This window comes from Phocoena sinus, chromosome X (genome assembly GCF_008692025.1).
Source record: "Phocoena sinus isolate mPhoSin1 chromosome X, mPhoSin1.pri, whole genome shotgun sequence".
NCBI classification, from domain to species: Eukaryota; Metazoa; Chordata; class Mammalia; order Artiodactyla; family Phocoenidae; genus Phocoena; species Phocoena sinus.
In genome coordinates this window covers 59,115,544-59,128,912 of record NC_045784.1, presented here as the reverse complement: position 1 = coordinate 59,128,912, position 13,369 = coordinate 59,115,544, and the positions used below count along the sequence as shown (strand labels likewise).

The 13,369-nt window shown below is 41.4% G+C and overlaps 1 protein-coding gene across 1 annotated transcript; it reads left to right on the top strand.

Annotated features, from left to right (window-relative positions):
• The first annotated feature begins 5,458 nt into the window (after nt 1-5,458).
• LOC116747850 (60S ribosomal protein L37-like) lies at nt 5,459-5,767 on the top strand. The gene has a single exon (XM_032620424.1). It carries the CDS (start codon nt 5,474-5,476, stop codon nt 5,765-5,767), a length of 294 nt encoding a protein of 97 aa, XP_032476315.1. The 5' UTR covers nt 5,459-5,473.
• The last annotated feature ends 7,602 nt before the right edge of the window (nt 5,768-13,369 follow it).

Here is a 13,369-nt window from a genome sequence, read left to right as displayed (position 1 = left end):
TTTGTGATGAAAGCTTTTAAAAACCCATGGGCATGGCTAGTCATGCATTCATTTTTGTTCATTTAACTAATACTCACCGAGACCAGAGCACGCAATGGAGGGCAAAGCCCGCCATGGACCCTGCTCTCAGGAAGCTCCAGAGCTGGCGGGGGAGAAGATGCGTAATCAGGCAATTAGGAACCAGTGTGAGCGGGAGGTAAGCACTGGTTGCTATGGGAACACGAGGAGAGGCCACAGCTGCTGCTCCTCTCCGAAGAGTGGTGGCAGGCAAAAAAGGAGGCATGGAGCAGGCAGATCTGCTTGCCAGGCCCAAGTCTGCATGGCCCAGCACCTAGTCCAGGACAAAATCGGGCATGACAAAATCGGGCACGACAAAATCTGTTACTTCTCTGCGCCTCCATCACTTCACCTAAGAAATGAGAAGGGGGAGCGTGATACCAAGGCCACATAAGACCCTGTATATCTGTGCCTGCCCCCCAGTAGGTCTACAACACAAGGTAGCTGCTGGGAAATTTTTTTCAAGAAATATTTGTGGGTTGAAAGTTTCTGGGCTACTAGACACCGGAAGTAGAGCTGTGAACAAGATAAACAAAGCCTCTGCCCTCACAGAGCTCATAGGAATTTGAGAGGAGAGACAGCTATAAAAAAACAAAAAGGTGGCACAGATAATTACTATTGTGATGGGTAATGTGATGCTACAAGGGTGGTTCAGAGTAGGAACTGGCCCATGATAGGGGGCCAGGAGGAAAGGCTTCCTGGAAGAGGTGGCATTTCAGCTCAAGTCAGAAGGAAGAGTTAGTCAGCAAAGAGGTAGGAAACTGCATTCCGAGTGTGGTGAATAAAAAGTGTGCAGGTGCTGAAGCAACAGGGAGTCTGGTATGTTCTAGGCCAGGAAGGGGGGTTAGTGGAAAGTGGAGTGGGGAGACACAACAGAGGCAGGAAGAGGGGAGGCTGGAAAGATAGACAAGACACCAAGGAAGCCAAGCCTGTAGGCCATGGTGAGGAGTTCACATTGAATCCTAGGATGACCCCCAAGTCTCAATGTTACTCTGACTCCCACAGCTGATCAACTCACCTGTCAGTGCCTGAGGCAGGGCTGAGTTCACGGGGCTTTACTCAGAGCCGACCTGTAGAAGATTCCAGAATATGAGAGCTGTCAGAGCCCTTGGAGAGCATTTAGGTCCAAGCTCTCATCATGCAGATGGGAACACTGAGGCTCAGAGAGGAAGAAGACTTGTTCAGGGTCGCATGGCAAGCAGGGTTATCAGGCCTGGAACTAGAGCCCAGTTTAAGAGGCCAGCCAGTGCCTCGTGCCTCTGTGGAAACTTGAAGGTGGCCTTTTTCACTTGTTTTTTGGAGGTGCCATTTTCTCTCCCTCTCAGGGCAACCAGCAATGTTTACAGCCTTGTTTCTGCACTTCCCCTAGTGTTCTTTTCAAAGAGGCACGTTTTCCACAACCTTGGCCCCCATTTGCTTATCCTCCACCCTTCTACTGTGAAGGGAGCAGCCAGGGGCAGGGCTAGGATCACAGGCAGGGCCCAAAGAAGCTCTTCCCATGCCAGCCATTGGTACGTCTTCCAGGCTCACCCTGTCTCCTGCCCTTGCCACTCCCCCAGTCATGCTCTGTGGGCAAAGCTCTCCCCGCTGACATGGCCCCAGCACTTCCACACCACACACACACTGGCAGAGTTGCCATAGGCTTCAGCCATCATCTAATACAATCTCTCCATTGCTGAAGTGGGAACAGTGAGGTCAGAGGAGGGGAAGTTCCGAGTTCTTGCCTGAACTGACTGTGTTCTGGCCTGTTGACTCTGCCCAGCCCTCTCTCCAGCCCTCCCCCACCCTGGCCAACTCCCACCATCACCAGCTGCTCCCTTCTCTCCTTGTGGATAGAAGCACAGAGGCACTCAGGGTTGAGGGGAAACGCTATGGAAAGACAGTGGCCCAGTGCTACCTGAGTTGAGGCTGTAGGTGAAGGGTGAGGGGAACCTGTTCTCTGCCTCTGTAGCTTAGCCAGCATCCCAGCCCAGTGAGCCCTCTCCACTCACTCCCTGCAGCTCAGGGCCAGGAGCCCAGCCATGGATCCAGTAAGCGGCTCTAGGCCTCCACCATGAAACTCCTTACCTGGGCCTCCCTTTTCATTAGGAACCGAGGCCCCCTCATTCCTCTCACCTTAGGCCTGGAAGTAGCTGGCTTTGGAGTCGACAGTCCCAGTTCTAAATTCTGGCTTGGCCACCTCTAGCCTTAGACGAAGCCCTTACAGTCGCTGAGCCTCAGCTTCTCCATCTAGACATAAGAATTGCTACCTCACCAGCTTGCTCTGAAGATACACTGAGAGAGTAGAAGTAAAGTATCTGGCTTATGATAGGTATTTGACAAATGTTAGTCCCCTCCCCACACTCTGGGCTTGCCCCTCCAGCCCCACTCCCAGTAAGCTCTGCCCGATTCCTGCCAGAGATCCTTGGGGGTAAGGCTGGGACCAGATCTTGGCAAGAGCTTCCTGGCTCTGGGGAGAAGAGAAGGGAGCTGTGTCCCACGGTAGACAGCCCTAATCCCTGAAACTCAACAGGTGGCACGTAAAGGGAAGCTGAGCCAGGGGAAAAGATGAAGGGCGGGGGCAACTGGAGGGAAAGAGGAGGAGGCAGGTGGCTTTGGAGCCCGTGGAAAGTCAGGACAGCCGGGAGAGGGCCAGGCAGCATGGGGTCCCAGCCGCTGGTCCAGGCGGTGCCAGGTGGTTGGGAGAGACAAAGGAGGAGGCCGCTGGGCTACAGGCTGCTTCGACATCTCTCGATGGCAACTCCTCTTTGCTCATCCCGGGGCACAGGACCTTGGGACTCCCCAGGCTCTAGCAGGCAACTCAGTCCAGCCACATCCAGCTCCCGATGGCTGGCCCTCTCCACATCCCTGCTCTGTCCCCACTTCCTTGAGCTAGGTCCAGAGTTCACTGCCCTCATTCTCTACCTCCACAAACCAAACCCCTGATCCCATCTCCCACTGGGTTCCCTTTTGATCCCTTATTCCCCGCAACCCAGAGGCCCCCAAAACATCTCTGACTTAGATTTTACCAGTTATTCCTCACAAGAAATTCCCCTCTGTCTCCAAAGTGATCAGTGTTAGTTGCCACAAAGAGGCCTTTACTTTTGGGTTCCAGGCTCTGGATGAAATGTACCCACTAGCTCACCTGCCCCCCTTGCAACCAGGAGCACCCCTCAGAGAGATGCCGAGAAGGGGTCAGGGAAGTCTGGGGCCAGGAATGGGCTTCAGTCTCTGACTAGGGTGAGGACTGAGTCTGTGGCCAGGATCAGAACTGAATCTGTATCTGGGCTCGAGGCTGAGTTTGTGACCAGGTTTAGGGATTTATGTTCCTTTTGGTTGTAGGCAACAGAACTCAACTCTGGCTAACTTGGGCAAAAAGTAAGACTGTCAAAGATATTGGGCTGGTTTTCAGAGTTGATTGATGTGAACATGACTCCACTCCAATCTCCCCAGTCTCTGCGTGTCTCTTTTGAGTTTCACATCCACAGGAGAAAAGTCCAGTTGGCCCAGCATGGGTCAGGAATCTCTGCTCCAGGATCAGTCAAGTGAGCCATGCTGTAGGCCACACCTTGCTGGTGGAAACAGGAAGAGTTCTAGTCTTTGGGGAAAACAATCCGGTACCATCCACTAAAATTAAAAAACATATATCATTTGACCTAGCCATTCTACTTCTGGGACACCATTCCATGGAAATGAAAGCCCTGGCACCTAAGGACCTGTACGTACAGAAACGTGTGTTGAAGCATTGATCATAGCATTTAAAAAACTTGAAAATCGGGCTTCCCTGGTGGCGCAGTGGTTGAGAGTCCGCCTGCCTAATGCAGGGGACACGCGTTCGTGCCCCGGTCCGGGAAGATCCCACATGCCGCGGAGCGGCCCGTGAGCCATGGCCGCTGAGCCTGTGCGTCCGGAGCCTGTGCTCTGCAACGGGAGAGGCCACAGCAGTGAGAGGCCCGCGTACCGCAAAAAAACAAAAACAAAAACAAAAAAAACCTTGAAAATCATAATTATTTATCAGTAGGTTGATGGCCGAATAGATTATGGTATATCCCCATCATGAAACACTAGGCAGCCATTGAAGGTTAGTAATTAGAGTCATACCAATCGATTTCAGGGAGTGTTATTGAGTGAGAACAGCAAGAAGTGATAGAATGAAATTAGAACACTACTTAACACCATATACAAAAATAAACTCCAAATGGATTAAAGACTTAAATGTAAGAGCAGACACTATAAAACTCTTGGAGGAAAACATAGGAAAAACACTCTTTGACATAAACCACAGCAAGCTCTTTTTTGACCCACCTCCTAGAGTAACGGAAATAAAAACGAAAAATAAATAAATGGGACTTAATTAAACTTAAAACCTTTTGCACAGCAAAGGAAACCATAAACAAGACAAAAAGACAACCCTCAGAACTGGGGAAAATATTTGCCAATGAAACAACGGACAAAGGATTAATCTCCAAAATATACAAATAGCTCATGGAGCTCAATATAAAAAAAAAAAAAACCAAACAATCCAGTTAAAAAATGGGCAGAAGACCTAAATAGACATTTCACCAAAGAAGACATACAGATGGCCAAGAGGCACATGAAAAGATGCTCAACATCACTAATTGTTAGAGAAATGCAAATCAAAACTACAATAAGGTATCACCTCACACCAGTCAGAATGGCCATTATCAAAAAATCTAGAAACAATAAATGCTGGAAAGGGTGTGATGAAAAGGGAACCCTCCTGCACCGTTAGTGGGAATGTAAATTGATACAACCACTATGGAAAACAGTATGGAGGTTCCTTAAAAAACTAAAGATAGAACTAACATATGACCCAGCAATCCCACTACTGGGCACATACCCTGAGAAAACCATAATTCAAAAAGAGACATGTACCAAAATGTTCATTGCAAGTACTATTTACAATAGCTAGGACGTGGAACCAACCTAAATGTCCATCGACAGATGAAGGGATAAAGAAGATGTGGCACATATATACAATGGAATATTACTCAGCCATAAAAAGAAACGAAATTGAGTTATTTGTACTGAGGTGGATGGACCTAGAGTCTGTCCTACAGAACGAAGTAAGTCATAAAGAGAAAAACAAATACCGTATGCTAACGCATATATATGGAAACCAAAAAACCCCCAAAGAAACCCCCCAAAAAACTGATGAACCTAGCTGCAGGGCAGGAATAAAGAGGTAGACATAGAGAATGGACTTGAGGATATGGAGTGGGAGGGCGAAGCTGGGGTGAAGTGAGAGTAGCATGGACATATATGCGCTACTGAATGTAAAATAGTTGGCTGGTGGGAAGCAGCAGCATAGCACAGGGAGATCGGCTCGGTGCTTTGTGACCACCTAGAGGGGTAGGATAGGGAGGATGGGAGGGAGGCTCAAGAGGGAGGGGAGGGTCTCGGCGGCAGAAGCGAGATGACGAAGGGAACGTCCTCGTTTGGAAAGCGTCGGAATAAGACGCACACGTTGTGCCGCCGCTGTGGCTCTAAGGCCTACCAGATTCAGAAGTCGACCTGTGGTAAATGTGGCTACCCTGCCAAGCGGAAGAGGAAGTATAACTGGAGTGCTAAAGTTAAAAGACGGAATACCACCGGGACTGGTCGAATGAGGCACCTAAAAATTGTATACAGCAGAATCAGGCATGGATTCCGTGAAGGAACAACACCTCAACCCAAGAGGGCAGCTGTTGCAGCATCCAGTTCATCTTAAGAATTTCAATTATTAGTCATGCAATAAATGTTCTGGTTTAAAAAAAAAAAAAGAGGGAGGGGATAGGGACATGCGTGTATGCGTATAACTGATTTGCTTTGTTGAGCAAAAGAAACTAACACAGTATTGTGAAGCAATTATACTCCAATAAAGATCTATTTAAAAAAAAGTGATGATATATATATATATATGATCTCATTTTAATAAAAAAGGGCAAATAAAAACCCACACATGTATTGCACATGTATATATATATATATATATATATACACATAAGTATACATATATCTGTATATGATTATACAAGTATGAAAAAAACGAAATAATGAATACTAGGTTATTGATATAGGTTATGGGGAGCAGTGATATAGACAGAGAAGGGAGATAAGTAAAACTAGAAAGAAGAAAAGACTATAATTTTACAAAATATGCACATAGGATTCTTTATGAGTGTATCTAAAATTATATACCTATTTGTGTATAATTATAAAGATGTTACCTTAAAAGATTTTAAAGAAGAGATGAATAAAAATATACCAGAAAAAAATTCCTTTCAAAAGAAAATTGGGTAACAGGATCACTGACAAGATTGACTTTAACACCAAAAGTATTATTAGAATCAAGGAGAGTCATTTCTTAGTGATCAAATGAACAATTCTCTGGAAGATGGAGCAATCCTTAAACTACATGCCCTCTATGTGTTTGAAAAGTATATATAAATGCTATTACGCTGTGAATATCTTCTGACATCTTTTTTTTCATTCAATATTATCAGATGTATCCATTGTGATACATGTAGATTTAGATTCTGCATCTTAGTTGCTCTATAGTAAGTATTCTACCATAATAATTATTCATTTCTCTTTTGATAAAAATTTAGGTTCTTTCTGTTCTTTTACTATTAAAAACAATGCTGCAATGAATAGAATCGCACATATTTCATTTCAAATCATGTGCAAGCATATTTGTAAGTGAATTCCTAGAAGTAGACTTTCTGGGTCAAAAACTATACGCATTAGTAGTTTTGATAGATACTGTCAACTTGCCAACTAAGAGACTCCACCAGTTTACTTACCCACACCCCAGAAATGTTTGAAGGTTCCTGAAGCTCCACACCCTCCACCACACAGTGTTTACAAGCTTTTTCATACTGGTCAGTCTCACAGGTGAAATGGTATCACATTTTATTTTTATGAATGAACATCTTTTTGTGTGTTTCAATGGCATTTGTATTTCCTTTCCAATAAAATGTCTATTTGTATCCTTTGCTCATTTTAACGTTGGTTTGTGGGTCATTTATTGATTTATAGGAGCTCTTCGTGTATTTGGGAAATGAGCCCTTTGTGAAATTCGCAGAAAATATTTCCCCCAGGCTTTCATTTATTTTTAAATTTCCTTAGAATTGTTGATTTATAGACTTTTTTTTGCCTGCCAGAACATTTTGTTTTTGTGAAGTTGAAACTTTCCCTTTTTTGCTCCTGTACATTTTGTCAACTTATAGAGGTCTTCTCCACTTCAGGCTTATAAAAAACATTCCCCCATAGTTTAAGTACTTTTATAATTTCATATTTACATTTAAAGAAAACACCAGCTAGAAGATATTTGCAACTGTACAAATATAACTAACATCTGGTATGCAGAACATAAATAGAATTCCTAGAAATCAATAATAACAAGACAAACAACCCCAATAGAAAAATGGACAAAATATATGAACGAACAATTCAGAGAGGAAGAAATCTAAGTGGCTAACAAATGTGAAAAGATGTTTAACTTCTCTACTAATTTAGGAAGAAGCAAAGTCAAACAACAGTGTTCCATACTCAGCTTGACAACAATTTTAAATTATGAAGGTATCAAGAATGGTGGGATGTGGGGAAACACTGATGTGAATAAACTGCAGGTGGGACAATAATTGGTAAAATCCACTTTGGAAAACAGATTGGCAATATCTACTGAAGTTGAAATGCTCCTGCCCCCTTCTGCCCCAATGACCCCTACCTCCTGGAACTCCTGGCCTTATGTAATCCCTTCCCCTTGAGTGTGGGCCAGACTTAGTAATACATTTTTAATAAATAAAATTTGGTAAACAAGTGTTGGATGTCACTTCTGAGATCTGCCTTGAAGAAATGTTAAAAGTTTTTCAGAAAGAAGAAAAATGATATGGGTCAGAAACTTGGATTTGCATTAAAAAAATAAAAGGGAGGAGGGACTTCCCTGGTGGCACAGTGGTTGAGAGTCCGCCTGCCGGTGCAGGGGACACGGGTTCGTGCCCCGGTCCGGGAAGATCCCACATGCCGCAGAGCGGCTGGGCCCGTGAGCCATGGCCGCTGATCCTGCGCGTCCGGAGCCGGTGCTCTGCAGCGGGAGAGGCCACAGCAGTGAGGGGCCCGCGTACCGCACAAAAAAAAAAAAAAGGGGGGGAGTTTTTGAGAAGGAATAAATGAAGTTATAAATAAAATCTTTCCATATTCTTATTCTAACTGATCCAATGAATAGCAGTTTCACCAAAAAATAATAACAACAATGTATTAGATGATTATAGCTTATGGATAAGGGAATGATAGCAATGTTATAAGGGGCAGGAGAAAGGAATTGGAAATATTCTGTTATAAGGTGCCTGCACTACCCATGGAGTAGTATAGTGTCATTTGAAAGTGGGCTTGGATCAGTTGTAAACATATACTGCAAACTCCAGGGCAACCATTAAAAAATGTAAACATAAGAAATATGGTTGAAATTCTAAGAGAAGAGAGAAAATAGAATCATATAAAATGCTCAATTAGAAGTCAGAGAAGGCAGAAAAAGAATGGAAGACTCTCCCCACAAACAAGAGAGAAACAAAGAACAAAGGCAATGAATAGGAAACAGTTACAAACGTGGTACATATTAAAACAACTATTTCAACAATCACTTTAAATGTGAGTGGTCTAACTGTACCAATTAAAAGGCAGAGACTATCAGAATGTATTTTTTTAAAAAGGCCCAACTATATGTTGTCTGCAAGAAACCTATTTTAAACATAAAGACACAGATTAAATGTAAATTAAAGAGAAAGATATACGTGCTAACATTAATAAGAAGAACACTGGAGTAGCTATGTTAATTCCAGACAGAGCAGATCTCAGGACATGGAAAATTATCAGGTATAAATACGGATATTACATAATGATAAAAGGGATCATTTGCCAAAAAGACATAACAATCCTTAATGTGTATGTGCCTGACAACAGAGCATCAAAATACGTGAGGCAAAAACTGGTAGGACCACAAGGAAAAATAGATGAATCCACTATTATAGTTGAAGACTTCAACACCCCTCTATCAGTAACTGACGGAACCAGCAGGCAGAAAATCAGTAAGGACATAGTTGAACCGAATTGCATCGTCAATCACCTGGATCTAATTGACATTTATAGACTACTTCATCCAACAACAGCAGAATACACATTCTTCTCAAGCTCACATGGAACATTCACGAAGATAGACCACATTCTGGGTGATAAAACACACCTTAACAAATTTAAAAGACAACAAATTTAAAAGTCTAGACATGATACAAAGTGTGTTCTCAGACCACAGCAGAATTAAATCAGAAATCAATAACAGAGAGATAGCTGGAATCTCAAAATATTTGAAGATTAAACAACATGCTTCTAAACAACACATGGGTTCAGAAGAAATCTCAAGAGAAATTTTTTAAAATTTTGAAATAAAATGAAACCAGAACTTATCAAAATTTGTGGGATGCATTAAAAGCAGTGCTTAGAGGGAAACTTATAATATTGAATGCATATATTAGAAAAGGAAAAAGATCTAAAATTAATAATCTAAGCTTCCACCTTAGGAAACTACAAAAAGAAGAGCACATTATATCCAAAGTAAGCAGAAGAAAAGAAATAATAAAAGAGCAGAAATAAATGAAATTGGAAACAATAGAGCAATAGAGATTATCAATGAAACAAAAAGCTGACTCTTTGAAAAGATCAGTAAGATTGGTAAATCTCTAGCTAGGCTGACCAAGACTAAAGGAGAGTAGACAAAACTAATATCAGAAATGGAGGAGCCATCACCACTGATCCTGTGGACATTAAAAAGATAATAAAGACATTATGAGCATTCCCATGCCTACAAATTTGATAACTTAGATGGACAAATTCTATGGCTTACTTCCGATAAATAGGATATGGCAAAAGTGTTGGGATGTCACTTCTGAGTTTAAGTCATAAAAGAACGACGTCTTCCATCTTAGGTGCTCTCTGGCTCTCTCTCTCACCAGCTGCCAGGTTGTGAGGAGACTCAGGAAGCCTATGGATAGGCCCGCATGACAAGGAATTGAAGCCAGAGAGCAACTACATGAGTGAGCTTGGCAGTGGATCTTCTGAGGCCTACCAACAGCCATGTAAAAGAGCTTGGATGTGGACCTCCTACCCCAATTTTGCCTGCATATAAGACTGCAGCCCCGGATGACAGCCTGAGTGCAAATTCATGAGAGACTTTGAGCCAGAGACACCCCAGCTAACCCAGGTATAGATTCCTGACCTATGAAACTGTGATATAATAAATGTCGGTTGTCTTAAACTGCTAAGTTTTGAGGCAATTTGTTATACAACAATAGTTAACTACTATATACTCTTTGACCCAGAAATTCTACTTCAAAATACATACACTAGAGCAGTTTTTTCTAATCTTTTTCACATCATAGCATATGTTTAAAATGCTAATATGCGTACCAGCTCACTGGGATGAACAGATAGCCTGCTCTTAGCCAAAGGGAACAGCCCCCAGGGCAGCAGCTGCGTGAAGCCAGGCCCATCTTTCTGGAGGGCTAAGGGAATCAATATATTAGAACCCCCATTACCCAGCTGGGAAGGTCTGCCCCAGAGAAACTTTTCAATATGGGCACAAGGAGACATGCCCCAGGATGTTCATTAAATCTTCACTTATAATTGCACAAAACGGGAACAACCCAAGTCCATCAGCAGGCAAAGAGATAAAGAAATTGGATCATTCATGCAACAGAAGTCCGTACAATGATATATTATAGTAATATCATATTGGAAAATAGATACAATCATATTCAGTAGTTAAAATGTATGACCTAGATATAAATGTATCAAATCACTAACAAAAAATAATATTAAATGAAGATTTAAGTTTCAAAAGGCTATATTTATTATACCATTCACATAATGTAAAATACATAAAACAATAATGTATATTGGTTACATATATATATATATATATATATATATATGTAGAAAAAAGAAAAAAACATGCACAAGAAAGAAACTTCTAAATGGTGCTTTTTTGGGAAAAAGAAGTAAGATAAATAGGATAAAGTGAGAGCTTCAACTGTAATATTTTGTTTCAAAAACAGAAGAATCTGAGGATCCAAAGAAAATAAAATGTGCATGGTCTGTGTGACAAGTACATGTGGGCAAAAGTACGTTTAATTCTCTGTACTCTTCTGTATGTTTGAAATATTTTAAATGAAAAATACATTATTTCTTGAGTACAAAAATACATATACATTAGATGAGGCTTATTAATTGGGTTGTGGAATTTCTCTATATCCTTGTTTATTTTGCAATCTATTTGCTCTATGTATACCAAAACAAGTGTGGTTAAGTCTTCTACTATAATTGCAGCCTTTCTGATTTCTATAATTCTAACAATATTTGCCTCATATATTTTGAAATTACTTTGTTTGGCATATAAATTTCAGTGACTATATCTTCTCGGTGAATGAAACAACCTGATTTGTTTTCTTTAATGCTTTTTACTTTGAGTTCTTGATTTTTCTGATATTAACGTTGCTACATGTCTCTTTCCTTACCTTTTTTCCTTTCTTTCTAAAATTCCTTCCTTCCCCTCCTTCCATCTTTCCTCCTCTCCCTTCCTTCTTCTTTCTTTCCTTCCTTTCTGCTGGTATTTAACTGGCATATATATTCTGTTCCTATTTCTGCTTTAGGTGAAGCATATAAACAGCATATAACTGGATTTCTATTTTTTTAACATCTTTATTGGAGTATAATTGCTTTACAATGGAGTGTTAGTTTCTGCTTTATAACAAAGTGAATCAGTTATACATATACATATGTTCCCATATCTCTTCCCTCTTGCGTCTCCCTCTCTCCCACCTTCCCTATCCCAACCCTCTAGGCGGTCACAAACCACCGAGCTGATCTCCCTGTGCTCTGCGCAGCTGCTTCCCACTAGCTATCTATTTTACGTTTGGTAGTGTATATATGTCCATGCCATTCTCTCACTTTGTCGCAGCTTACCCTTCCCCCTCCCCATATCCTCAAGTCCATGCTCTAGTAGGTCTGTGTTATTCCCGTCTTGCCCCTAGGTTCTTCATGACCTTTTTTTTCTTAGATTCCATATATATGTGTTAGCATATGGTATTTGTTTTTCTCTTTCTGACGTACTTCACTCTGTGTGACAGACTCTAGGTCCGTCCACCTCACTACAAATAACTCAGTTTTGTTCCTTTATATGGCTGAGTAATATTCCATTGTATATATGTGCCACATCTTCTTTATCCATTTATCTGTTGATGGACACTTAGGTTGCTTCCATGTCCTGGCTATTGTAAATAGAGTTGCAATGAACATTTTGGTACATGACCCTTTTTGAATTATAACTGGATTTCTAAAAACTAAATGCTAAAACTAAAATGAGAGTTTGCTTTTTTAATTTTTAATGGGAGATGTTAACCCATAATACATCCTGACATGTTTGGATTTATTTCTGCTCCCCCCTTTTTAAACATACTTTCTTGTTGCCTCCCATCCCATTTCTGCCTTTTGTTAGATTTTTTTCTCTTTGTTCTCTATATTATTTCTTCAACGGTTTGAAAGTTATACATCCTATTTCTATTTTGTCCTAAAATTTCTTGCTCTTCTATTATGCATTTTATTCCCAGTAAAGAACAAAGCTTTGCTACTGTTGTGAACATAGGCAGTCTTTACATTTGACGCAAATATTAGAGATATATGTAAAGCGCAATTAAAAAAAAGATTTCGGAGTTCAGTAAAATTGTATAAATCCAAAAGGCATAGCTATAGTATTTTGAAGAGCAATGCAATTACGAAAATGTGAACCCATGTTGTGCTGCAATGATTGATCATTTCTTTTGGATAGAGAACCTCGATTTTGTGATTAACAGCAACAAATTCTACTGTAAACAGTTCAATTTGCTTCAACCACCAGGTCAAACAAAATTCAGCTGACTGCAACCCTAAGTACCGTGATACTTCCACTACAGATCATAACATAGAACATAAGATAGGATATATTAATATCATTACTTTCACATCAGAATGAATCAGAAAGAATTTGCGGATTTCATTTTATTTCAAACAACAACAACCACCCAAAGCCCAGAACAGAAGGGCAAATGACTAAATGTTTAACATTTGTTAAAGCTGGCTGTTGGTTACATTTTTCGCTGTCCTTTTCTGTATCCTTGACGATTTCATCATTTCAAATGAAATAATGTTTTCGAGCCCACCCTGATTTGTCGAGAGCAGCTGCCGCCCCCGCCACATCAAGGGGGCGGGCCGCCGCGACGCTACAATCACTTCCGCCGCCGCA

Bases quoted from the DNA above. Each gene is read 5' to 3' on its own strand.
- LOC116747850 (XM_032620424.1), top strand. From the start codon at position 5,474: ATGACGAAGGGAACGTCCTCGTTTGGAAAGCGTCGGAATAAGACGCAC.